The sequence below is a fragment of the Cricetulus griseus genome, chromosome 7 (assembly GCF_003668045.3).
Source record: "Cricetulus griseus strain 17A/GY chromosome 7, alternate assembly CriGri-PICRH-1.0, whole genome shotgun sequence".
Taxonomy (NCBI): domain Eukaryota; kingdom Metazoa; phylum Chordata; class Mammalia; order Rodentia; family Cricetidae; genus Cricetulus; species Cricetulus griseus.
In genome coordinates, this window is record NC_048600.1 from 48,644,611 (window position 1) to 48,671,997 (window position 27,387).

General features: G+C 36.9%; 1 protein-coding gene across 4 annotated transcripts in view; it reads right to left on the minus strand.

The window, feature by feature from the left end:
- Nucleotides 1-27,387, minus strand: part of LOC100762081 (ran-binding protein 17) — a 276,621-nt gene that overhangs the window by 242,554 nt on the left and 6,680 nt on the right. For 2 of the 4 annotated variants that reach the window (XM_027425204.2, XM_027425203.2), the window contains exons 2-8: nt 25,011-25,157; nt 21,552-21,642; nt 14,719-14,885; nt 12,306-12,371; nt 6,230-6,334; nt 4,172-4,337; nt 2,382-2,455 (exon numbers count right to left, since the gene is read on the minus strand). In XM_027425204.2, coding sequence (XP_027281005.1) covers nt 2,382-2,455; nt 4,172-4,337; nt 6,230-6,334; nt 12,306-12,371; nt 14,719-14,885; nt 21,552-21,642; nt 25,011-25,157 — 816 coding nt within the window. Of the gene's footprint in view, nt 1-2,381; nt 2,456-4,171; nt 4,338-6,229; nt 6,335-7,450; nt 7,625-12,305; nt 12,372-14,718; nt 14,886-21,551; nt 21,643-25,010; nt 25,158-27,387 lie in introns of those variants that run through there. The other 2 variants (XM_027425205.2, XM_035447595.1) reach the window with 2 other exon arrangements.

The window sequence follows — 27,387 nt, forward strand, 5'->3', positions numbered from 1 at the left end:
TTGACTACAAAGCTGGACATAGCCACACACTCCTGTAATATCAAAGTTGGGGTACAGACCCCAGCAGCTTGCTGGTCACCATTCTAGCCAAAAGAGAAAGGAAGTTTCAGGTTCAAGATCTGTCTCAAGGGACTAAGATTAACAGCTATACAGAAAGACATCTTCTTTCTGGCTTCCACATGCTGATCCATGACTGCACAGACATACACACATGCATACACAAGCATTCACTCCACATACACAAAAAGAAATTTTAAGGAGAACAAAAGCAGTGTTTCATTATGACACTCTCATGGGGGGATGGGGGGGGTGGTGTCAATACACCAGTGTTCTTATTTTCAACCTATTCCCTCTCATCATCTTGCTGGGTGCCTGGATTCCTCAATTCCTTGTTCTGATTTTGTGAGACACATAGTTTATATCCTCTGTTGTATTTTTTTATATGCCAATCTGCCAAAACAGACTTGGGTACATTCAGAAGGTTCCCAAATGCTTAAGATACCCATTCTGTCTGTGAACTATGAACTAGGTGTTCTATCAGGAATAAATGATCTTGAAGTAAAATTAAGTTACAGAGTATTATAAATTATATATTATGGATCCTGCAAAGGAGGAAAAAAAAACCCTTAACTGAATCAGGCATATAACAAACTTATTTGGTTATGACATACATCCTATACCATTCATGAGTATCTTACAGGGTTGGAAAATGCTGCTGGAAGAGTTAGTAACTTTCTGAAAGAGGATTCCTAAGGAGTTATCTGTGACCTAGTTACCTTCCTAAGTTTCCAGGCCATTTCATTACTTAGGTTCCTAACTCCAACAGCACTTACTGAAGTCTGTCTTCATATTAACTTAAAGGACAAACTGCCTTTGCATATTTGATCTGGGTTCACATATTTACTTGCCCACTTAAAAAATTACCATTAGCTGCCAATATTAAAGTATATCTAATAGGATACTTCACATAAAATGTCTAGCTCTTGCCATAAGGATGAGAATAAGAACAAACATTGAATCATTGAATCTTTCTGTTTGGGCCAAGCTCTAGTTTCCCACAGCCTTTACTGTTAAAAACAAAAATTGCTCTCCTTAGGCAAACTGATGCACATCACTGGGAACCATCAGTGTATTAAAAGCAAACACCAGTGCATAGTTCAGGGTATAAAAAGACCTGAGCTTTAATCTCAATGCCAGTATCTATTCTGCTGCCCTGGGGAAAGTCAATTAGCCACTCTGGGTCTGTTTTCTGTTTTTCAGGTCAACCTATCAATGCCAATGTTATTAATCTTGCAGGGTCATTGTGAGGATGAAGCAAGATAAACACCACATAACAGGGCATCATGCTACTTAACTCAAAGCAGATGTTTTCTTCTACATCTTTTAATCACAAGTAATTTTTTGTTTTATACTAAAATAATCATATGACTTCATGCTTTTTTTTAACAACTAAAAGCAATTTTCCTGGTTGAAAGACAAAAGGATGAAACACAGCCATAGATAAACACCCTATGAAACTCAGATTAAAACCTTAAAATAGAGATTTAAGAACAGACGTGTTGGGTTACAGCACTTGGGAATACATTCTTCATTTTACATATTTAAACAAATACACTTTAAATCTTGAACATTTTTTCCAGAGTCACAATTCTCCAATTTCTAGTAGCTTAAATATTTTTATTAAACTTACATTTTTTCCAACATTGCTAGATCTTTAAGACTCAACGAAGACAGTGCTCATAGTCTCAAAGTTTTATGTAACAAAGACAATTTCAAAGTAAAATTGAGCATGCAGAAGTTTCTCTCAGAGATTTGTTTCTAATGGAGACTAGGCAATCAGGTTGGAGAACAGTTAGAGAAGGTAGGTCCTAGGGGTGTGCTGGACTCAAGTGAGGTGAGTACCGACTAGGGAGTAAGATACAGGTAGAGGTTGGCAGACTGTCCTGGCTGTGGCAGGAGCAAGGTAAATTACTGGTTCAGAGCTTAATCACAAAGTGGAATGGATCGGTAACAAATTCCGATGAGTCATATAACAAAGTACATTGAGAAATGAAAGAACTGCTTGAGAAACATAACTCAATTAAGTGTATAAGAATTTCTGAAGTGAATATATATTACCCTTACTTCAGATCTAAAGAAGCACATGTATGAGGCTGAGCTTGTCACTGAGGAGGCTGAGGATGGAAGACAAGTTTGAAGGCAGCATGGGCTACATGGTATGACCCTGTCCAAAAAACAAAAACAGAAGTAGATATGTAGCCCAGTTACCACACTAACATCAAAGGTGTGGAGCCCTAAATTCAATTTCCCAGAAGTGCAAAACAATAACAAACTATCATGGGTAATTTATCTTTAACGAATAATGAATGACTTGTACTTACTAACTGAGACAGTAGAGGTGGAAGCGAGTGATACAAATTGAAGAAAAGATCCAATGTTTCTGGTTCCAGGAAAACTGGAAAAAAGATGATTTTTTTTCTAACACCATTACTTTCACTAAAACACCACATGAGTAAGAAGACCTCTACATACGGTATGGCCACTTGCTGCAAAAGCTGTCAATTTATTCTTGACTCCTCAAGACAGGGTTTCTCTGGGTAGCCCTGGCTGTCCTGGAACTTGCTTTATAAACCAGGCTGGCCTCAGAGATCTGCCTGCCTCTCTCCTCAGTGTTAGGATTAAAGATGTGCACCACCACTGCCCAGCATGACTTGTTTTTCTTTCTCATGCACAGCAAGCCTTTTTTTCTGGGACATCATGAATATGAAGCCTAGTGCATATCTTTTTACTTATCATTCTGGGGACATGGCGCAACTTTCAATTCACAAACTCATCCTTTAATGCTAAGAACAGTTCTGGGTTTTCAAATTTCCTTCTGTTTTTCTCTTATTCTCTCTAGAATTTCCAAGAGTCAAATCCCAACCTCCTGATTTCACCTTCCCATTTCCTTACAGACATTTTCACTCCTATCAAATATCTTGCTTTTTTATTCTACTTTGTAAATTTCATTAACTTTCTCTTCCAAATTGTTTATTAAATTGTTAAATTATATGGCAAAAGTTCATTCTTGTCTCAGGAATGCTTTACCTTTTTTATATCTCTTGGTATATTAATCATATGCTTTGAAAATTTATCTCTTTTCTTCATCTTATATATTAATTCTCCTACTTTTTAAAATATTAAACTTTCTAAGATAATAAATTATAGATTCACATTATTATATAGTAATCATACAGTAATGCAGACCTATGCCATGTTTTACCCACTTTCCTACACTGGTGATCTCTTGTAAAAAAACACTACAATATCACAGCTAGGGAGGCCAACACAATTCCCCAATCGTATTGAGTCCAGTTTTATGTGAACTTAGGTATGCATAATATTTTTAGTCTGTGCATTTTTATTACATGTTGATTTATGAATTCATCACCACAACCAAGATGTGGAATGTTAAATCCCTTGTTTATTAATCTATGATTCCAAAATTGGAAGTCATTAAAAAAAAAACAAAAACAAAAAAACTTTTATGTTGATTCTCTATCTGATATCCCCAGATCTAAGCCTTTCTAGTTTAACTTTTCAAGGAAAAAAAAAAACACTGAAAGCTATAGGAGGGAGATGTTCAACTACAGAGGCAAAGGCAGCCAGTCTCCCTGCTGCCCAGGTGAGAATGATCCAACTGAGAATAAAGCCTTCTTAACAAAAGCCTACCAGCCTCAGAGCCTCTGCCCTGGGCACCCTAATGACACTGTCTGCAACATGGGGGAAGACCTTGTCTTCTTCTTGGCATACCCCCTGTTATGAAGTAAGTCACAACGCTGATCTGTTCAGTCATCTATTTCTGGTTTGTTCACCTTTAATTTTGAAAAATACCTCTGAATAACTGTTAGATCCTTTCTCACTACTTACATGGAAGTTTCCAAACAAAAATCCTAACATTCTCCCACAAGTCTATTTTCTACTGTCTAAATCAAAATATAGCAGTTATGAACTAGACAAAGCATTTCAATATTGAGTATTAGTAACTATTCTGAATTACAATTCCCCTATGTAACTATTAGATCACTTTAAAAAAGCAGAGCTAACAACAAATGATCAGGTCAACTGTTTTGCTTAATTCTGTACCATGTATGTTGACTATCTCTCATGTTAAACATTTCTCTTTTCTTACTTGTTCTCCAGGTTGTTGGAATCTGCACTGTGCATAGATCATCTGCAGATTCATCTGCTGAACTTCCAATGAAGTCAAAACTCAGGCAGCTGAGGACCAGTTTTAAGACTTGCATCACCAGATTTTGTTGATCTTGATCCTGAAGATTTAAAGGTTTGGCCAACACCTTCAAAATTAGAAATAAAACATTATGACTAAATGAATTTCAACTTCATAAATTTAAATACTTTTTCAATGTGAAATGAAAATTAGTAAAAAAAAAAATAGTAAAAATCTTAGTCCACCTTTGGGAGTCCATTCCACATAGAGGGATACTCTTTCTGCCTAGACACACAGGGGAGGACCTAGGCCCTGCTCCAAATGATATGATAGACTTTGAAGATTCCCCCATGGAAGGCCTCACCCTCCCTGGGGAGCAGAAAGGGGATGGGATAGGGAGTAGGTGAGGGGCAGGTGAGGAGGAGAGGGAGAGGGAACTGGGATTGACGTGTAAAACAAGCTTGTTTCTAATTTAAATTTAAAAAAGAAGAAAAAATCTTTGTCCACAAATTTCTACAATAGCAAACTACTTTCAAATTTCACCTTGTAAAATGAGGAAAAAAGTATTTAACTACATATTGCAGATTACCTTCTAAAATTCTAAGAGGTAACCTAGGCCAGGTATAGTGGCACACACTTTTAATCCCATTACATGGTAGGCAGAGGGAGGCAGGACTCTGTGAGTTCAAGGCGAGCCTGGTCTACAAGGTGAGTTCAGACAAGCCAGGGCTGCAGAGTAATACCCTGTCTAAAAAGAAAAAAAAAATTTAATGAGGTTTTAGAACAAATACTTTACATAGCACAACTGTATGAAGAAAGCACAGAAGTCGCCAGTTTAAACAATCCTGAGAATTAATTTTCTTCAAGAAAATCTGGGACAACTTCTTGTGTAAAAGAGATGTATTCAATTAACACAAAGGCCATGTGAATGCTAGGTATAGGTTTGGTACAGGACACCAGCTTCTTGAGACCAATGCTGGTGTCTTTTGATAAGGCCCATTCCTCCCACACAACCTTAAAAGTACATCCTGAACATTATGAAGTATTTGCAGAGAAGCCTAGACTTCTCCAAGAATAACACAAAGAGAAATCAGACAGGGAGATAAAAATATACATCAAACAAGATTAACCATGAGTGGTTACTAAGTCAGTTGATGAGTTCAAGACCACCAATTATACTATTTATCTACCTTTGTAAATGATATTTTTCCACAGTACAAGAATATTTTTAAAATAAGAGCCATTAAATCAGACCTACTACAGTGATTATCAATGTTAACATGCAAGTTAACAATTCTAATTCAAAAATTAAAATGTGAAATGACCTGCAAATCTAAACTTCTTGAGCACTCAAGTTTTGAATTTTGGTAAATTCCAAATTTCAGATTTTGAAATTTTTCAACTGGTAAAGTCTATACAAATATCCTAAAATTCAAAACACTTCTGGTCCACAATATTTACAAAGAACACTCAGCCTGTAACAGAGAACTGAATGAAAAGGCAGCAGAGCTCAATGAGGTACTCTGGAAAATGCTTTACAACAACAAATAAACAAGCTTGAATAGTATGACAGAATCCTTCATCATACAATAAAGCTTACTATAACTATGAAAGCCATGCATGTTCCACCATACACTAAGAAACAGTAGGAAGTTCCTATTTCCCAAAGAAACTATTAAAATAATTCTGGGAAAGTTATGAAAAAATGGAAAACTGTATCCCCATCAAAACAGGCAAATAAATACACTAAAACTCAATGAGCCTGTCCAATTAAAAATCTAAAGTAGGAAGGTAAAACCTACTATTGTTTAAACACAAACATGGAATTCTCTATGGATTTCATCTTTCATGCCCAGGGAGTAAAATTTATACAGATTTACTAGATTTAAGACTGAACACAACAAGTCTTTTAAAGGCAAAATCAGAGGGAAACAATCCACTTACAATTCATTCAAAGAATTTAATTCGAAATTAAGATTCACTATGCCAGCTAGGCAGCTGAGTTATCAACTGACTTACCTGTTTCAGGAGAGAACAGGCTAACACTAGAATGTCTTTTAGAGAAGTATCACGGAATGAGGTAGCTACTTTCCTATGTTTTACTGAAGGTCTGGAATAATCAACCTAAAAAGGTCAAGATTTATTAGTTTAACCAAACCTAAAGAAAAATAAGGCAAACATCTACTATGTAACATGATGGCATTAGTAATCAGAGAATCATAAATACAGAGCTTGTGAAAGATTTTGAAGGTGACCTGCTTGAGATTACACACTGACAGAGACAGGGTTAGAACCCACCCAAAAACTGTCAGGTTATCCACCATAGTTTTAGTACCAATATAATACAATAATACAGATAAAAAAAAAGTAACAGACACTGAGATCATGGCTCCTGAACTCTGCCCTATAGTGTATACAATGTAAATAATTTCCCTAACTTTCAAACGCTACTGACAAAAGGAGAAGCCTCTAAAACACTCTTCAAATTCTAATAATGTAAACCAGCTAAATGAATCAGTTACAGAAACATTTTGTTTGAAGGTATTTTTATATGTCATTGATTTATGTCACTAAAATTCTGAAAACAAAAGTAGAAATGATACTCAAGAATTTGATTATGTACACAATGTGGCATCTCTGAATATTTTACTAGCTAATAGAAATTACTTTTTGAAGAACAAATTACTAAGACTAGTTCTTGAGCCCATAACTTAAAATGTAAAAATGGTTTAAACAGTGATACTGGGGCTGGGAACACTTGCTTAGCACTGGCTCCTCTCCCTCCCCTCCCCCGCCCCCACAAAAATATATAAATATATTATAGATATTATAATTATATACATATTTCATATATGCTATGTATTTCCATTTATCAACAGAAAATAAACGATCATTAACACTTGTAGCCTAAAGTTACTGTAGATTTACTATTTATCTCTTTTGCTATTGGAAGGCAGAAGGAAACCATTTGTCCTCTACTGTTTAAAGATTTTTTTTTTTAAAGTGAGCTAAGAACTTATTATCTGATACTTCTTAAACTCCAGGGTACAATTCAGACTACCCCTAAATACTACATTTACTTACAAAAATAGTAAACATAAATGTCCAAGGTACTACAGAAAGTAGTTAGGGAAAGCTGCAGCCAATATATGATTGGAATTAATTATCATTTGTAGCATTCTGCTCTAAATCAACCTCTTTGTGTGTATAATGAATCTGGAGTACACCACTTTAGCTCACCTAGCCAGCCAGTTAGCTCAGGGGAGTTCTTGTTTCTGAATCCCGTGCACTGGAATTACAAGCAGCCTGCCATACCCAGGAAGCTCTGACGTGAGTTCTGGGGATGCAAACTGTTTTCATGTTTGCATGCCAAGTGCTTTACCTGCTGAGTCATCTCCCCAACCCTCCTTTACTAAATCAGACTTTAAAGTTCTTCTCATGCTAAAAACAACATCAAAACCTTTCTTTTTCATAGAAATCAGTAAGAGCAGACAGCATCACAAGCCCTGTTTAAAAAGGATTAACCTATTCCTGGAACCAATCTTTAAAATGCATACTGTCCTTTATCACATCCATAACATGAAGAGAAGAAAGTTAACTTTATGGAGCAGCTTCTATATACTAAGTACTATGACGATAGTTTATCTGATTATTGTTTGTTTTAGTGGGGTTTTTTGGTTTTTTGAGACAGGGTTTTTCTGTGTAGCCACAGAACATGCTCTATAGACAAGGCTGGCCTCAAACTCAAGAGATCCACCTGCCTTTGCCTCTCAAGGACTGGGATTAAAGGTGGGCAGCAATCACCTCCCAGCTAGTTTACCAGTTCTTAGTAAGATCTATGTACTAGGTGTCATTATCTCTCTTCAAAGAAAAACATACAGGATTAAAAAAAAAATTAAGAAATTTGTGGGTAAGCAGAAAAGAGCAGTGGATCTGGTAAGAGTTGGGGGAATAAGAATGAACATGATCAAAACACACTGTAAAAAACTCTGAACTCTGAGAAAGAGAGAAAGTTGTACAAAGCAATTGCCATAGATCTGAAGACAAATCTGCCTTCACCTGTGATTCCTCAAAGCCTGCATGCTTACTCCAATCAAGGTGCTCATGTAGATACTGTGTTTTGAGAGAGACTGTACAACCATTTCATATTGTACATGTATGCCCCTACTGTATGGGCATATGTATCTGATACTGCACATGTATGCCTTTACTATATAGGCCTATGTACTGCATACTGTACATGTATGCCCCTATTGTACGGGCATATGTATTTCACTCTGATGACTATATAACAAATATAGTCAAGGAACAGCAGAACTGGCTTATAAAACTGTGGGATAATGCTTACAATCCTTTTTTAACTTTAAGGAAAATCAAGTTTAGATCTTTTTCTTAAAAAATACATTCATACTTAGACAGGATGTGATGGTGAATACCTTTAAATCCAGTACTCAGGAGGCACAGGCAGGCAGAGAGTTTTCTGAGTTCAAGGGCAGTCTGGTGTACCTATACAGGGAGTTCCAGGCCAGCCAGGGCTACTACATTGTGAAACCTGTCTAAACAAAAAAACAAAAACAACAACAACAACACCAAAAAAAACAAAAACAAAAAACCCCAGATTCACCAACCACACTGATTTACTCAGAACATTTCTGAGCATCTTATAACACTGGACTTTCCTCATGTGAATCTGATCACCTCCAGAAATGCTAGTTGAAATAGAAAATGACTCCCCGACCCCCAAATTAAGCTCGGTAAAATCTTTCTCCATAGGAAATATATTTTTCCAACTTATAAAGCAAAAAAACCCCAAAATAACAAAAAACAAAAAAACAAAAAACCACATTTTAAAGCTTGGAGGGAGGTAGCATTGTTCTGGGGATACAAGAGATCCTCCTGCTTCTGCCTCCCAGCTGTAGCTAGGATGGCAGCTTGTGCTATGGTGTCTGTAAAGGCACTCTGCTAAAAAGGAGCTTGCCTTTATTGTAGGATAACCTGGAATATCTTGTACCAGAGGGACAAAAGAGGACAGGCATAAGTGGAATATGCCTGTAATCCCAGGGTTTGGGAGGGGAGGCAGAAGGATCAAGAGTTCAAGGTCACTCCCTACTACAAAGCAAATGTGAGGTCAGCCTGAGCTACATGAAACCGATTGGTGGGAGGGGGGGAAAGGGGGGGAAATGCTGAGTGAACAACTGTAATTCCAGCACTCAGAGGTAGGTGGATCTCCTGAGTTTGAGAGTTTGAAGCCATCCTGGTCTACAAAGGAAGTTCCAGGACAGCCAGGGCTACACAGAGAAATCCTGTCTCAAGAAAAAAACAAAACAACCAAAAAAAAAAAAAAAAAAAAAAAAAAAAACCAAAACAACCAAAAAAAAAAAAGAAAGAAATCAAAGAATGGAGGGATGTTAAATGCATACAAAAGCCAACTTGAGAATTTCTTACTGGTGAATCTATTAAATACAATTAGAAATCTATATTAAGGATTTAAGCTTGATGAAAGATACAGCATTTTCAGAGGTGTAAAGAACCTCTCCACAAAATATGTATTAATTACAAAGAGAAAAAGTATAAGGAAGCTGGATACTGAACATGTTTAATTAAGAAAACAAAATGAGCATCATCCTTTATTAGACAACTCAAACCATATGCTTCCTGGCAAGACACAGTAAGGCCACAGCATCATTGGTGATATTCCTGATAAATAAATGCAAACTGGATTTAATAGTGAGGAAACACTGGGCAACCTTAAAAATAAAAGATGTTTTACAAAACAACTAGCTTGTAATCTTCATGTCTCAGGTTGTGTGCTGAATAGTTTCATGTCAATTGGACACAAACTAGAGTTATCTGAAATGAGGGAATCTTAATTGATGAAATGCCATAAGGCATTTTCTAATTAGTGGGTAATGAGGGACAGCCCAACCCATTGTGAGAGGTACTATCTCTGGGCTGGTGGTCCTGGGTTCTATAAGAAAGCAGGCTGAGCAAGCATGAGGATAAGCCAGAAAGCAGCACCCCTCCAGGGACCCTGTATCAGCTCCTGCCTCCACTACAATTGATGATAAACTGTGATATGAAAATGTTGCTTTTGGTCATGGTATTTCATCACAGCAACCGTAACCTAAGACAGGCTGTAAAGTGGAGAGAAGAGTAACTAACTCTCCCAGACTGAAGAATCCTAATACAACATGAGAAGCAAACATGAGACATGATTCTAAACAGGCATCTGCTCTAGGGACATGCTGGGGCTGAATAAAGAAACAGAACTGAATAGCTTCGTATCACTTTTTAAAAATTCAATGGGGGTATCATGTATCATGATCATGTAGAAGAATGTCTTTGTAGAAGGAAATGTAAAGTATTCCCTGGGGCTGTGGGAATGTGTGTGTGGGAGCACCATGTTGTCAATTTACCATCAATTGGTCAAGAAAAACTTTGTCGGGCTCTCCAAACATTACTGGAAGTTTGTTTGTATATTTTAAAGGATACTTAGTTGCTCTCCAAGATACACTTTCATTAAAATCCACATTACCAGTAGGGCATGGTACAAGACTTCAATCACAGCACTCAGGACACAGAGGCTGGCAGATGAATCTTTGAGTTCGAGGCCAGCCTGGTCTACAGAGTGAGTTCTACGACAGTGAGGGCTGTTACACAGAGTAACCCTGCCTCGAAAATCCACCAAAAACAAACAAACAAAACAACCCCACATTATCAGTTATTGAGAAACTAAGAAATTAGGAACTAAAAAAACCTCAGAACCCTCTCTTTCAGGGTAGCCTATCTTGCTACTTGTTGTAAAGTGGGAAATGAATCAATCAGTTTTAGGGTTAGCAACTATGAAAGCTGGGCGCCTGTGGTTACCATACTAGTCTTTCACTTTTTTTTTTTTTTTGGTTTTTCGAGACAGGGTTTCTCTGTAGCTTTGGAGGCTGTCCTGGAACTAGCTCTTGTAGACCAGGCTGGTCTTGAACTCACAGAGATCCACCTGCCTCTGCCTCCCGAGTGCTGGGATTAAAGGCATGTGCCACCACCGCCCGGCTAGTCTTTCACTTTTATTAAGTAAACTTACAAAAACATATAAAAATATTTTTAACTTTTAATAGAGAGCTTCAGTTCTTTAAAGTCATTCCAATTATGATTAGTCAAGGTCCCTGTCATCATACACCTGCCAACAAAACAGCTACTCCTAACATGGAGAGAAACACTGTCGTAGCTGACAATCTTCACATACTCTTTGAGTGAAGCAAAAATGGATGGACATGGAAACTAAGGTTATTTTAAAATGTGGAAATTCTACAAAATTTGTTTTAATTTATCACTGAATAGCAATCAAATTGGTTATTTCAATTCTAAAATACTGTTACTATACTGTGACTACAAAGGGAGTTGGCTAATGGACAGATGCCAGCTCTTATGTACACATTCACTTTCCATACATACAATCACCCCTCAGGAAGAGGCCAGTTTCTCAATTCAAGCCCTACAATCCCCTTTATAAAATTATTCCATGTACAACACAACTTCTGTTTTCATCCTGTTGAAAACCTTGCTGACAGTAAAGGGGAACAGGAACAGTTGATATAGCCTGAGTTGCTGGGCTTAAAAAGCCCTGTTGGGGGAAGTGTAGCTTCTGAAAATGCTCCTTATTCTGGGGTGAAACTTCAAGTCAGAAAGTGACTTAACTGCCAAGGTCTGTCCCTGGATGAGTCCTGGCACTTACCTATGGTTAAAAATCAATCTTCTAAGCCATTTGCCCTTTATTTCTAAATGCATAAACGTTTTTTCCATACAATTCATGCTTTATGGTTAATGTATCTACAAGAATAAAATGACAACTTTCCAAGTACCCACGAAGCAAGTATTATGCCCTATTTCCCACTATTTTTATTCTGTGTATTTTACTATGGTTGTGATTTTCAGTGAAAGTATTCTAATTTAACTTTTCAACTATTAAAACAAATATTCAAAAAGATGATTAGTTAAGAGTTTCATGTCACAAAACAACTATACATTTTGTTACAAATAAAAATAACCAAAGAAACAATATTACCCAAGCCATCTCCATGTTCTATTGCATGGAAAAGCTTACCAGGTTCATCTCCTGAGTCAACTCAGAAAGGATAATCACTCCTATTATGCAGTGTCCCACAGTACCCTTTGGAAAAAACAACCAAGAGGAGAAATGATTAGTTCTTGACTTCTAAAAATTAAATGCCAAAGTATCACATTTGCCTAGTAACAGTCCTTAAAAGTATGTTTAAAAAAAATTGAACTCACTTTTGAAGGACAAATTTCAGTACATAGAGTTAAGGAGAAAATGAATACCTACCTTAGAAATGTATACTACTCTATACAATGTTTCCCAACATTTACAACTCATAACAAACTAAGCTTCAAATAACATTTAATTTAGTACTTTTCCTACAATCTTAAGAATGGGGGAAAATGGTTTTTGTTCTAGAAATTTGCTTGAAGCCTACTGTGATAGCTGTACTCAATAATTAATAAGTAGCTTAGAAACTAATTTAAATCTCTTGATCTAATATCAGAAAAGATCACTTAGGCTCTTTTAATATTACTAAACAGTGCACGTGTATGTAGTCGTTAGGTGCCTTAATGAAGACATCTAGGGTATCCAATGTAGCAAAGTAAATATATGACTATCAATGTAGTATAGTTTCCATGATGTTTCTAATTAGCTTCCAATTTAATTGCAAAACTTCCTTCAATTCAGATTTCATGTGCATATTACTAACAAATTACCCTATTACAAAATCATATTGGAAAGCATGGAAATAATGTAGCATCAAATTACAGTGCAGTAATACAAAAATATGCACAGATGTGCTTTCTACAGCTTCATTTCACAGTTGGTCATCCCTCTAACTTGCAAAGAAACTCAGCAACACAGAATTCAAGGTATAATTAAGTTCTTATTATCTCAGAACCACCAAAGATCAACTCTGGGAGCATCAAACCATGCATTTTAATTCTTTGTGGACCTCCTAATCTCCTATTCACTGAGTCATGGCTGCTCTGTGTATATTAGCTCAACAAAGTTGCATAGTGTGGCTCTCTAATCAACTGACAGTCTGAAAACTTTTCTTTCCTTTTTTCATTTTAAACACCTGGAATCATAGGGGCTTGAGCTCCAGCTTTTACATGGGTTCCAGGGATTCAAACCCTGATCATCAGACTTGGCACAGCAAGCACTTTTACCACTGAACCATCTTTCCAGCCCAAGAACTCTTAAACTTAACACCAACTAAAGTTAACTGCTGTTAAATTAAAAATAGCACAAGTATAAAAAACATGTATCACTGGACCAAACCAAGCCCTCTGAATGTGGGTGCCAGCTAGGAGGCCAAGACAGTCTAAGGGACCTCTAACAGTGGAGCCAGTCTTTAACACTAGAGCACAAATGGACTTTGGGAGTCCATTCCCTATGGAGGGATACTACTGCAGCCCAGATACAGTAAGGAGGGCCTAGGCCCTCCCCCAAATGATATGACAGATTTTTAAGGTCCCTGATGGAGGGCCTCACTATCGCTGGGGAGGAGTTGGGGGTGGTGATGGTGGGGAACATGGGAGGATGGGAGGGCGAAGGAATATGGGGGATGGATATGTAAATATGAGTAGCAATAAAAGAATTAAAAAAAAAACATGTATCACTAAATATCTAATTATTTTAAGAATGAGGCAAATAGGAACCAAGGACAGATTCCTGATTAGTTTATTATCTCAAAACCTGTAACTACCATGTGAATAGTAAGTGAACAATCTCTTAGAAGTTCCTGTTCTTTCTTATACTCTAAATATCTGAACTGGTATAAATCAGGGATGAAATATATGATTTACCTATTACTTATATTTACATCATGTGCTATGATTCAGTGATTCACTTGAAAACATTCCTCAGAAAAATATTATAGTTGATGTAGTGTGGGATAAAAAAACAAGCTGTCAAAAGACTTGTCAGAGAACTAGTTATGCTTTACTAAATCGAAGTTTTTTTCATTTGTACAATGAAACCCACTTCCTAGGACTCTTATGAGAACTAAGTGATTATCATTATAAGCCAGGTGGTGGTAACATATGCCTCCTTTACACCAGTACTCAAAAGGCAGAGGCAGGTGGATCTCTGAGTTTGGGGCCAGTCTGTTCTACATAGTGAGTTCCAGGACAGCCAGGGCTACACAGAGGAACCCTGTCATGAAAAACCCAAAAAAGCATTATGCATATATAGTTGTTTGTATATGATACACAAACATGTTATAAATAGTACATTTTAAATTTAGAAACAATGATTATTTTCATTCTTCAAGTATAGCATGATTTTTAACTGACAATAAATAATGAAGGTTCCAAATCACAAATAATAAATGACTACAAAGTACTTTGTAGTACTTTGGTACTACAAAGAGAACCCAGTAGCTCTAATCAGTATTTTAAACAACCAAAGCAAGTAGTAACACTGTAATGGTTGACAGCCAGTGCCTTACCTGAAGGAATCTCTTTACATCGGCAATAATGTCTCGGAAAACAAACTCGTCTTTCTGAACTTCAAACCACCCCAACTTAGTGAGTTTAGCAATGACTTGAATAAGAGCTTGAATGACAAAGGGAGCCAGCTTAGGTTGTGATGCCACATAATTCAGAATGTAGTTTCCTATAAAAGACAGTATCAGTGACCACTTGGACTTCTGAGACATATAATGTGAATCTTGTGAAGAAAAGAAAAGGGAGGCAATGGCATGCTCTTTGATAAACGAGCTGATCCCTATCTTCAAAATGTGTACTTATTATACAGTAGACGCTATAAAACTTCTTTGAAATACATGAACTTATTCCTCTACATTCTGATAAATCTTGGGGTAATTTTAGTAGGATATGATTGTCATTTTTCTATTTGTAGATGCCACATGCAAAAAAACCTGATAGGTAAATGCAGAAAACTGCAAGGCAAATGAACCAAGCTGTTTAAGGGGCACAAAAATACATAGGTAGTTCAATATAATAAAATACAAGAATGTATATGTGTCAGATGTCTACTAACCACTGGATTTCATTATCCCTGTTATCCACTATACCCATCCTTATCTGGCACTGTCATTTTCCATACTATCATCACTTTACAGGACCTCACAAACTGCAACTTTACTGAGTCCTACAAACTTCACATCTTTTCAAGACAAAAGTGCACATTTGCTGTACCTTGAAGGTGTTTCTAAATCACCTGATCTGCACAACTCTATCAAACATTTATGAGAATTCTATCCAAAACCAAACCAAAACAAAACAACCTATCTGACAAAATTGATCCCATAACCTCCCTTGTCTCATAAGCCCCATGTGGCATTGTGTAGCAAGTCACTTTTAGAAATTCATACACCATGTTCCAGAGGAACTGAGTAGGCCAGGATGGGGACACGGTTCAGTGGTAGAGTGCTTGCCTCACATGCAGGAGGCAGGGTGCTTAGTCCTCAACAGCTTGAAACAATTAAATAAATCAACAAATGTTTATTGTGAGGATAAAGTCTATAATCATTTTTTGAAAATTTGATCTTGGTTAAGGGACATAAAAATAAAGTAGCTTACGATAGTGACAGTCAGTATTTTTTTTTAAACATGAAAGTAATGCTCAAAAAAGAGTTAACACAACAAAGTCAACCACAAGCTACCCAACTAAAATGCTTCATTGGAAACACTCCAAACACAACACCTTAAGAAATGAGTGATCATCTCTGCCTGGAGGAACTTAGGATCTACTGTTCGTGAAAATTCAAGAACAAAAGACTGAAAATTATGAATAAGTAAGTATTAGGAATTATGGAGGCTCTGGAGCAAATCACTTGCACACATAAACGGAAAAAAAAGAATTAAAAGGTGGAGGTGGGGACAACCAGAACCTTTATATGCTGTTAAGACTGCAGGCACTTAGGAAAACAGTTGGGGAACGTCTTAGAAATTTGCACAAACTTACCTTATAACTCAGTAACTTCATTCCTAGGGACTACATAGAAAAAATGGGAAAAACTGAACCATGAAAATGCTCATAAGTGAATGTTCCAAGTATAACTGCTTATGGTGACTGTTGTTCTTTTGTTTAAGTTAAAGGCACGATGGAACACAAATATTAACCACGGAGCTTATTAAGAAGGAGGAAAGAACAAGAGGGGGAGAGGAGAGAGAAAGAAAGAGAGGGGAGAAAGAGAGAGAGAGAGAGAGAGAAAGAGAGAGAGAGAGAGAGAGAGAGGAGAGAGAGAGAGAGAGAAAGGAAGAGGGTAAGAGAGAAAGTAGTGGGCAGGGGTCTGTCTTTTAAAGGGGTCCTTTATACCTGCGTGCAGACTTAGTACTCATGGAACCCTGGGTTGATCAGAGTACTGCCTGAGTGCATTCTGCCAGGTAACAGGGACAGGCCAGCATAATGCCTGAATCCTTTCAGTGACCAAAAAGTTGTGAAACTCAAGTGGCCAACAAGCTCATCAACTAGTAGTAAACATGTTTTAAAAGCCACATATACACAAGGAAACTAAATAAAGAGGAATGACATAGTAATGTGACACACATGATGAAACTCACTAATTTGCTTAGTGAAAGGTACCATGTATGTGCAAAAGAACTACAAACACTATGATCCAATTTCAATGTAACAGCTACAAAAATGTCAGTCTATGGGCAGCAGAAAGCATATTGGGGTGGGGCAGACAGCCTCCAAATGATTTTTCTAGGATAATGAAAATGTTCTTACACCAAATGTTAGAGACTGTTCATACAACCATAAATATACTAAAATTAAGCTCTTTACTAAAGGGTTGTAACTGAGTGATTCTGCTATGCTGAAAACACAGCATAGCAGAATCAACTGAACTGTGTTTTATGATGTAGTACGTATTTGCTTCGGTAAGCTGAAAAAAAGAAAGAACGGAAGGAAGAAAAGAGGACTAACTTATAAAAGGAAGCAAACCTAAACTACATATTTGTCTGAAGATGAAAAGGATAGCATTCCAGTCCAGGGAAACCACATAGGAACAGGCACTGAGGTAGAAGTTGGTATGAGAGGAAGACCTTCTGACACAAGAAACTGGATGGTATTGATGGAGATATAAAGCCACCTAAACAAGGATGACTCCTCAGTGACAAGCTCATGAAGGTACTTCAGTACTAAGCTAGGCAAATGGCATCTGACTGAAAATCAATAAAAAGCCATTGCTAATTACACAAGTGGTGGCAGAAACAAGTGTGGTGAGCACAGAAACCAGCAACAGCATCTATGAAGAAATAATGAAGTTACAGAAGTGGATTGTCCAAGACTGAGGATTACACTGATCTGAAAAAGCAATGCTTGTCCATTCTACATTTTTTTTATTTTAACTCACATGTCTGTAATTATATATATCACATCATGACAAAAATTCTAATCAACTGACAGAAACTAAAGAAACTAAAAGAAAATTCATCATTTCTTATGTGAAATTTTCTTTTCTCCCCAAATTTCATTCATCATTTTTATTTAAGAGTACAAATGCTGCTCAACTTTTTGTATGTGTGTAAGACTTTTTGTATGTGTATGAGAGAAACAGAGTCTCAAGTGTCCCAGGCTGGCTTTGAATTTGCTATGCTGTCAAGGATGACCCTCCATTTCTGATTCTCCTGCCTCTCTACCTTCCAAGTCCTGGGATTACAGCCTTGCACCACCTCGCCCAGTTTGTGTAGTGATGATGACTGAACATAGGGCCTATGTATATTATGCAGGAACTCTACTAACTGAACTATATCCCAACCTTGCTCAACTGTTAATAAAGTAAAATCCCAATAAACTGTAAATTGAAAATGCACTTACTACATCTAACTACAAGTATAGTGTAGCAACACAGTATAGACTATCAGTTGTTTACCCTTGTAGATAACAAAAAGCTACAGCTTACTGCCACTGTCTAACATCACAAGAGTGTGGTACCTCAAATCACCAACACAAGAAAAATCAAAATTAACATTCTGAAGTATCGTTTACATAGAATCAAAGTATTATTTAAAAAATCAGTAGTCACCGGGCGATGGTGGCTCGCCTTTAATCCCAGCACTCAAGAGGCAGAGGCAGGCTGATCAATGTGAGTTCGAGGCCAGCCTAGTCTCCAGAGCAAGTGCCAGGATAGGCTCCAAAGCAATACAGAGAAACCCTGTCTCTGACAGGGAAACCCTGGTGGGGGAAAAAAAAAAAAAATCAGTAGTTAAATCACTGTAAGTTAATATCTGCATCCCTTACTCTAAAAAGGTTTCTATTTTTAAAATACAAGTTAAATAGATAATCTGAATGTTTGTAACTAATAAAGAAATGTATTCAGTAATTACTAAGTACAAACTGAAAATTTTCATTGTCAACTTGACTGATTTGGAATCAGCTCAGACTGGTGAAACACACCTCTGGGTGTGTTTATAACAGGGTTTCCAGAGAGGATTAACCAAGGGAGGAAGAACTACCATGGATATGGGCAGCACCATCATTCTATGTACTTGAGACCTTAACAGAACAAAAAGGGTAAGAGGAGAAAGCCAGGTGAGTGCTGGCATTATTCTTCTCCCCCTCCCTCCTCAACCACAAGGAAATAAAGACCACCAGCCTTTGTCACAGCCCCCACTGCCAACTATGCTGAAGCACATGGGGCCAAACAACCATGAAATGAAGACTCTGGAACCATGAGCCAAATTAAGCCACCCTCCTTTAAGTCATCCTCTCATGTTTCTGGTTATAGAAACACAACAGCAAAATACAATAATCTTCCAAAGCCAAAACACCAGACCCAGAAGAATCTACTAGTGAATACTACCAAAATTTAGGCAATACCTGCCAATAGAAAATGAAGAGAGCACAGCAAACAGCCAGGTGGTGATGGTGCATGTTTTTAATCCCAGCACTCAGGAGGCAGAGGCAAGCAAGGCAGATCTGTGAGTTGGAGGCCAGCTTGGTTTACAGAGTAAGTTCCAGGACAGGCTCCCTGTCTTAAAAAAAAAAAAAAAAAAAAGGAAGAGAGAAAAACCTACCAAACTTATTTTAGTTCAAAATTAGTTTCTTTTATTTCTTTTGTTTTATTGCATATCTAGGAATGAATCCTAGGCCCTCACTCATGCAAGGCAAGCATTCCAACTCTGACTACATTCCCTGCCCCCCAAATTATCTTAATGTACAAACTGAAAACATTGAAAGAACACAAAACTAGAAGCCAAGTATCTCTCCTGAACAGAGTTATAAAAATTCTCAACATTTCAGCAAGTAGAAACCAGAAATGTATAAAGAATTAAAGAAGCAGGACAAAGCAGGATTTATCTTAGGTATGCAAGTCTGGCTCAACATATAAAATCATCAACAGTCTACAGAATAAAAATCAACAGATACAAGAAAAGCATTTAACAAATGCAATATCCATTTATAATTAAAAAAAACAACCCTCAACCAAGAGCCAGGCAGTGGAGGAGCACGCCTTTAATCCCGGCACTCGTGAGGCAGAGCAGGCAGATCTCTGAGTTCGAGGCCAGCCTGGTCTACAGAGCAAGTTCAAGGATGGCCATGCTACACAGAGAAACCCTGTCTAAAAAGAAACAAAAACCTCAACTAAGAATAAAGAAAAACTTTCTCAAGTTGATTTAGAACACTCCTGGAAAATAAAAACTACAATGACATCATATTTAATGAAAAATTTAAAAAAGCTTTCCACCAAGATCAGGATCAGGAACAAAGCAAGGTCTTCTCTCAATTGCTTCAGGTCTCATTTATTCTGTGTGCTCCTCTTCCATCCCACTCCCCAAAAAAGGCCCTGCTGTGTAGCACAGGATACCCTTAAACTCACAATTTAGCCAAGGCTGGCCTCAAATGTGGGAATCTCCTACCTCAGTCTCCCATGTGTTAGAATTATAAGCCACCATGTACACCTTCTTATGGTTGTCTAGAGCAACTTTACTCACTTAGAAACAACCATCACTTAGGTACATTCAGACTATGAAGAATTATTATTCATAACTAAAGAGAAACAAGATTATTGAGTCATCATGAGAAGATATAGAAGAACCATAGGCACACATTGTTATTATAAATGAAAGAGGAAATCTGAGAAAGCTACATACTGTATGATTCTCACAATGTGCGAGCCTGGAAAAGGCAAGCAGTGGAGGCTATTCAAAGACTGGGGGTTGAGGTAAGGAGGGAAGAACCAGCAGAGCACAGGATTTTTAGGGTAGTGTGGCTACTTCATACACTATTATAATAGCAGACACATGCCATTGTATATTGCCCAACTCTAGGATACACTATCCCCATGTTGATAATAGGGGAGGCTATCCATGAGTGGAAACAGGGAGTAAAAGGGCACTCTATCTACAGTTTCTGTTCAGTTTTGCTAAGAACCCAGAAGTGCTCAAAAACAATTAAGTCTATTTAAAATATATCCTAAGTTTCATGACTAAGGCTTACATTGTTTGAACCACTGTTTTTAAAGATGCAAATGCATCTCTTTTGCTCTCAAGTGTAGAACTTCTGCATACTGAAGAAATGAGGCAAACTATATCACTGTGTGGTTCTGACCAGTGAATTTTGATCTTAAAGATTTGTAATACATCAGATATCTTCATTTTCTAATATAGAAATATAAACAATATTAACTTTGAGTCTGAAGAACAGAAATGAGACATTAATCTATTTCTATTACAATGAAAGAGTAATCTCATAACCCAATTATTAAGTTTGTCCATATGAAATGCAAGTTCACACATATATAAAAATGTGAAGTGTATTACTCCCAAAACATATAAATAGCTATTCTACAGTATCAATGTTTTTCTTACTATAGGTAGGAATCAGCTGTTGGTTTTAAACATATCCAAACTGATTCTGTTGTAACTACCTGAGCAATATTGTAGAGCTGGTTTCTTTCTGGGTATTCAGTTGCCTAGCAATGAAGAGCATGGACTCTATGCAGATTTAGGGGATTTGAATGAAAACTCTATTTTCTGGTTATGTGATCCTGAGGCAGTCAGAACCCATCATATCCAGTTTACTCATTTGTAAAATACAGATAATTCATTAACTTATTTGGAGGATAAAGTATAATGGTGAAAATCTTAACAAATACCACATAAACAAAATATAACTATTAAATTAACAAATTTTATAATTATATATTGCCTTATCTATCCCATGATCATCACTATATGAATAAGACTTAACTACCCATCTTAAAATAATAAAACTAAATCACAAGCCTAATAAAAGCTTAGCAAATTTAAAAGGAAATTTTCATTTTTAAGATATAATTTGTCAAAAAAAAATTAATGAATCACTTACTGATATCTATCCTCTGTTCTATAGGTAAAGGACTGATTCGGGTAACAAGTTTTGAAAGACATGTTGCTGCAAGGAGCTGAGCATAGGATGTCTGTAAAGAACAGTAATTTTTATTATCATCACAAAAATAAAATGGTCAAAATAAGAAATTTTTTTTAAGCAGAAACAGTCATTTTTGAGTTCTCCAAAGTAGCATATTTATAAATAAAATACATGTACTTGAAATACACTGTGTAGACCCATGAGTGCACACAATCTCTCATAAATATCATTAGCTGAAGATGTGTACAAAACCATCTCAACAGCATCAAGTAAATGGGAGAAATAAACATCTGAACAAGTTCAAATAAACACTCTTAACATGGCCTAGCACTTTTGCACACTCTGTGCTATTATACACCAAACACACCTGGAGCCACACCTGTAATAGCAGGTGTTAGCAGCTAAAACTGACCCCATGTATGCTCAGATCTGGCCGCTGCACATGTGCCACAAATTTCAGTGATACAACTCTAGTCTTCAGAGTGTCTCAGGAACTGAGCCAACATGAGACATACCTTTCACTATATCAATGTATATCTACCATGTCAAAGAAGAAAAAAAGTAGCCTTTAAATGTTTAACTCTTAAGGGATAGTGTTAAATTAGTGGCAGGTCAGTGAGCTTTTTCCAATGATGCTACAGTTACCATGTCCTAAAAGAATATATGCCAACAATTTCAAACTAAACACTCATAACAATATTTCCAACTTAAAGTCAGTAGTCTTTCTGAAATTTAAAACAGACTATGTCAGAGTAGCAGTTTCTTTAAAAAAGAGGGGGGGGAGTAAAAAATGAGGCTACAAACCAAAATTAAGTTTACAAGTGGCAGCCAGGCAGTGGGGTGTACACCTTTAATCCCAGCCCTCAGGAAGCAGAGGTAGGTGGACCTCTGTGAGTTTGAGGCTAGCCTGGCCTACAGAGTGAGTACCAGGACAGCCAGGGATACATAGTGAAACCCTGTCTCCAAAAACAAAAAGTTTACAAATGGTTCATTATTTAATTCAAGTAAAGGAAGCTATTTAGTAATGATGAGTTAATCACCATTATTTTACTGCAGCAGCTGAAGTTATGTTTAGAGAAAATAAACTTCCCTAGCCTTTCCATGAGAAAAAATGCTCAGATGAGGACGCTAAAGCAACATGAGAAGTCAATTTAAAGACAAGGCAAGCAAACTGCAAAGTTTATCATTAGCTTTAAGTGAATGGGTTGGGGGTACTTAATAATTTGTTCATGTCATTAATGCTACTGACATTTGCCATCTACTTATTCTAGAAGTCAAGGAAGAATGGGAAGCAATTAAAGAACTGCTACCTTTTATGAAGAATCTGTGGAACTATAGGCCAGATATTTTCAAAAGAACTGAGGAAGCATTAATTAAATACAAACCACACACTTGTGACAACTGTGTATGAAGCAGAGAGGGGCTTAGCTGGTCAATTTCACAAGGCTTGTAAATAATAATAATGATGATGATGATGATGACTATTTTGAAGCCTGTATCATTCACTTTAATATTAGCATTTATTCTGGAGTGAATATTTGAATCTCTTCTAACTTAATGAATCAGGAGTGCTCATTTACTTTTGTGAGCTCATCTCCCACTGTATAGATTTCTGCCAGATCAAGACGCTGAATACCCTGACTTGCCCCCAACAAAGTAGACTAATAGCCTGCCAGAGTTAAATTAGATTTCTTTCTTTCTTTTTTTTCTTAAGTTCAGGTCTGAGAGTTTTCACTATTAAATGGCATTAGAAATTAGTTTATACAACAAACTTGTTCTCTCAATGAGTCTAACCTAGTGCCTAAATGAAGGGTATACACTTGTACAGGGGATGGCAGGATGAGGGACACTCAAGTAACTCAGGCAACAATTAACACTGTGGGAGTCACAAGGACTCCAGGCTACTCCACACATTCCCACACTGAGAAAAGCTAAAACAAGTAGTGAAAGCTCCACTCTTACACTTATTCTAATCTCCAACTACAGTCCCAGTAGCATGTTTTGATACTGACAAGTATAATGAAAATTTCCATATTTGCTGTGCAACTGAGGACCTTCTACAAAATTTTTAATTGGAAATTATTAATTTGCAACACAATGACAAGAAAAATGGCAAATCTCAAGAGGATTTAATAGAAGCACAGAAATGCCCTCTAAGTGAAAGCATGCATGATGCAGATCAGACGCCAAAGCACTGAAATAATGTTTGGCAGCATCTAGGTTAGTGAAGATATTTTCAAAGGTGTAAATTTTAGCCATCATGACAGTGTACACCTTTAATACCAGCACTTTAAGGGCAAAAACAGGTGAATCACTGTGAATTCAAGGCCGGCCTGTTCTACACAGAGAGTTCCAGGTCAGCCAAGTTTCTCACATAGCAAGATCGTGTCTAATGAAAGAAAAAAAAAATGTTATCATTTCATTATAAATCTGCATGAATATAGGAACTATGAAATCTATAATCAAGTCTAATAACAGGAAACACCAACTTTTTTTGAAACACCAACTTTTAAACTCCAATCAATCCCCAATATTTTATCATCCAACCTGTATACATAAAAAACTATATTCAGTGATTATATTTTGAATTTTACCAACAAAACTTTGATTATTTTTTCCTTTATTATTATAGATATACTCATAAAATATTTTGGCTCACAAAGCCTAAACTACTACAAGGCCTTTTATGGAAAGTCTGTTACCTTTTCTGTAAAACATAAGTCTCTGTGATATTCTCCATATGATTTCATACCTCTTACAGATCTGTGACTCTCTAACTAAACAATGAACTACTTTAATTCATGTACATAGGTCAAGTAAGCAGTAGAGTACAGCACTTGGTAATGTTTCATGCTTGGGTTCACTCTCAATCTCCTCTCTCTCTCTCTCTCTCTCTCTCTCTCTCTCTCTCTCTCTCTTTCTCTCTCTGACTCTCTCTCTCTGTCTCTCTCTCTCTCTCTGACTCTCTCTCTCTGTCTAGAATAAAGAAGTGAAGAAGCAGTGAGCACTCTGATTTTTCTAGAGTTTAACATAACCTACCTAACTACAACATTTGGATTTTTTTAAAGTTATTTCTGAAATATACTTGTTAGGGTTGGGGATGTAAGTTGCCAATAGAAAGCTTGCCTAGCAAGTAAAAGGCCTTGGTTCATTCCTCAGCACTGCTAAAATAAACACATATAATGTGACATAGAAGCAGGCCAAGAAGAACCAAGAAACTATTTTAACACATTCCTATTTCTACTTTATGGCTGATTCCTATGTTTGTTTCCCTGGCTTTCTAGTTCTTTCCTGCTTAACCCCTCTGAAAGGAAATTACAATAAAAAGATGTGGCAAAAGCTATGAGTATCAGTGCTAACCACTGTTGTTACCATCAACACTGGCCTTTCATGGTTAATCACTCATTACATACTTACTGTTCCTTGTTCTAATAAAAGTTGACACTTGCTGAGACATTCTGGGCTGTCAATCAGTTCCAAGAGTGCTTTCTCAGCCTCTATTCTTTCTGTGAGATCAGTCCCTACGTAGAGACGAGTACATAATGCTTCCAATTCGGCTAAATTCTTCAAAGGGAGAAAAAACGACATTTGACTTAAATGAAAAAATAAATATATTAAACACAGGATACAAGATGCACAAATAATGCTTATATACATTCAATCAATACATAGTTATTAAGCAGCAATGACTCACTTAGACACAGTAACAAAACAGCCACATTTTCTATTTCCCAAATTACTTATAAACTAAGCTATGCAATGTGACTTAATATAATGGGGAAGATACTCTTCTTAAGGAGTTAGCAAAGTTGTGCCTGAAAAAAGACATACAAGCTAAAATGTTCAAAACCAAGAGTGCCTCAAATCTAAAGGGTAAGCCAGCAGAAGAAAAGACTAGAAGGTAGTGTAGGCAAAGAAACAGCATTTACAAGGGCTTGAAATAAAATGAATGTACTCACTTCAAGGCATTAAACAGTGGCCAGTAAAAAGCCAAGAGACATCCAAAGAAGCTAGAAATGGGGTGGGGAAAATGACCACACGCAAGCTGCCAATAGCTCAGTGTTGTTTCCAATCCTACCACCTGTACCAAAAGAACTAAAGATAACTGTGTGTATGTATGACAGTGATCTGACCTTCTGAACTCAGAGCACTTCAGGTCATGATTTTTGATCCTACAATATATCTAACGACATTCTAACTAATTATTGCATAGGTTTTTTTTTTATCTCATAAGCACAAAGACTAATTCATTCTGTCTACATATACAATGTCATCTTATATGATATAGAATACATGGAAACAATGAGTTAGTAAGTGAATTCAGCTTAAAAGAATCTTGTTAAAGCCATTTACTAAAACAAATTATTTCACTTGGAACTTGAATTACATACTTGACAAAAATATTGGCAGAGATTTCAAAAACAGGTAGCCAAATGAACATAGTGAGTTATTCCAAAAGAAATGTCAATTTTGTTCAGTTTTGGTCTGAATTTTTACACTCAGCTTATAGTTACAGTACATTTCACGGCCCTCATCTATCCAAGCACCACACAGGAATTACCATGACTCACATCTTTGTTTCTACTTCTCTCTTTTCTTACTTCCTTATCTGGGCCACAACCCAGTAGCCAAGACTCAAGAATTTTCAGATAGAGTCCAAAACTAAAGTTTCAAATTGATTCATTAAAAATAAAGTACCTCACCAGGCATAGTGGCACATACCTGTAATCTGGCCATCTGGGAGGAGGCAGGAGTATTGACCTTCATTCATCACTTAGAGTTAAATGAGGCCGAGTTGCATGCACACAGTAACACTGTAAAGAACTATATCCTTAAAAGACAGGTCTAATTCCTAAAGCTCAGAGTCTATGAATATAATCTTCATTAGAAACAGGGTCTTTATAAATCCTTAGTAAAGGAATCTGGATGAAATCACCCTAGATCTGGAGTGGGCACTAAATCTAACTCTAAACCAAATAATTGGCATCCTTATAAGGAAGGGCATAGTTGTACATTTCTATAATCCCAGCATTCAGGAGGCTGAGACAGGAAGACTGAGAATTTAAGGCCATCCTGAGCTTCATAGGAAATTTCCAAACAAAATAAAGAAGTCTTCTCTGACAGGTGGAAGATACTGGCCCCCTTTCCTATACAGTAGAACTCTGAACTTTCCCCAGAACTGTATGCAAATATAAAGATTGATCATGAAGCAAGGACATTGCTTCTGTCAGTGCACCAATATAGGTGGAGACATGTCAGTGTCTGCCTGGGACTCTCATTGTGAAAAACAAGACACCAAATGGTCTTTTAGGTAATAGTGTTCACTTTCTTAAAATATCGTTTTATTTGCACCCTCAAAAAACTCTTTGCATAGCCGGGTGTTGGTGGTGCACGCCTTTAATTCCAGCACTCGGGAGGCAGAGGCAGGCGGATCTCAGTGAGTTCGAGGCCAGCCTGGTCTCCAGAGTGAGTGCCAGGATAGGTTCCAAAGCTACACAGAGAAACCCTGTCTCGGAAAAAAAAAAAAAAAAAAAAAAAAGATAAGCCTCAAATACCTCACTGGTAAAGTTCTTTTCAATTACTTCTCTGTATCTTTCCTGCCTTCTAGAATCAAGCTTCATGACTGTCACTAGTACACACTGCCTTCATGTTGAGGTTATTTGTTTCCTACAAACTGTTCCTTCTTCTGTTAAGCATCCCTGAAGGCTTATTCCTGGGCCTCTTGGAACTAACACTTCCTTCAACAATGAATCAGATATTCCATTGGTGCAAAAGTTGTTGCAGGTTTGAATTG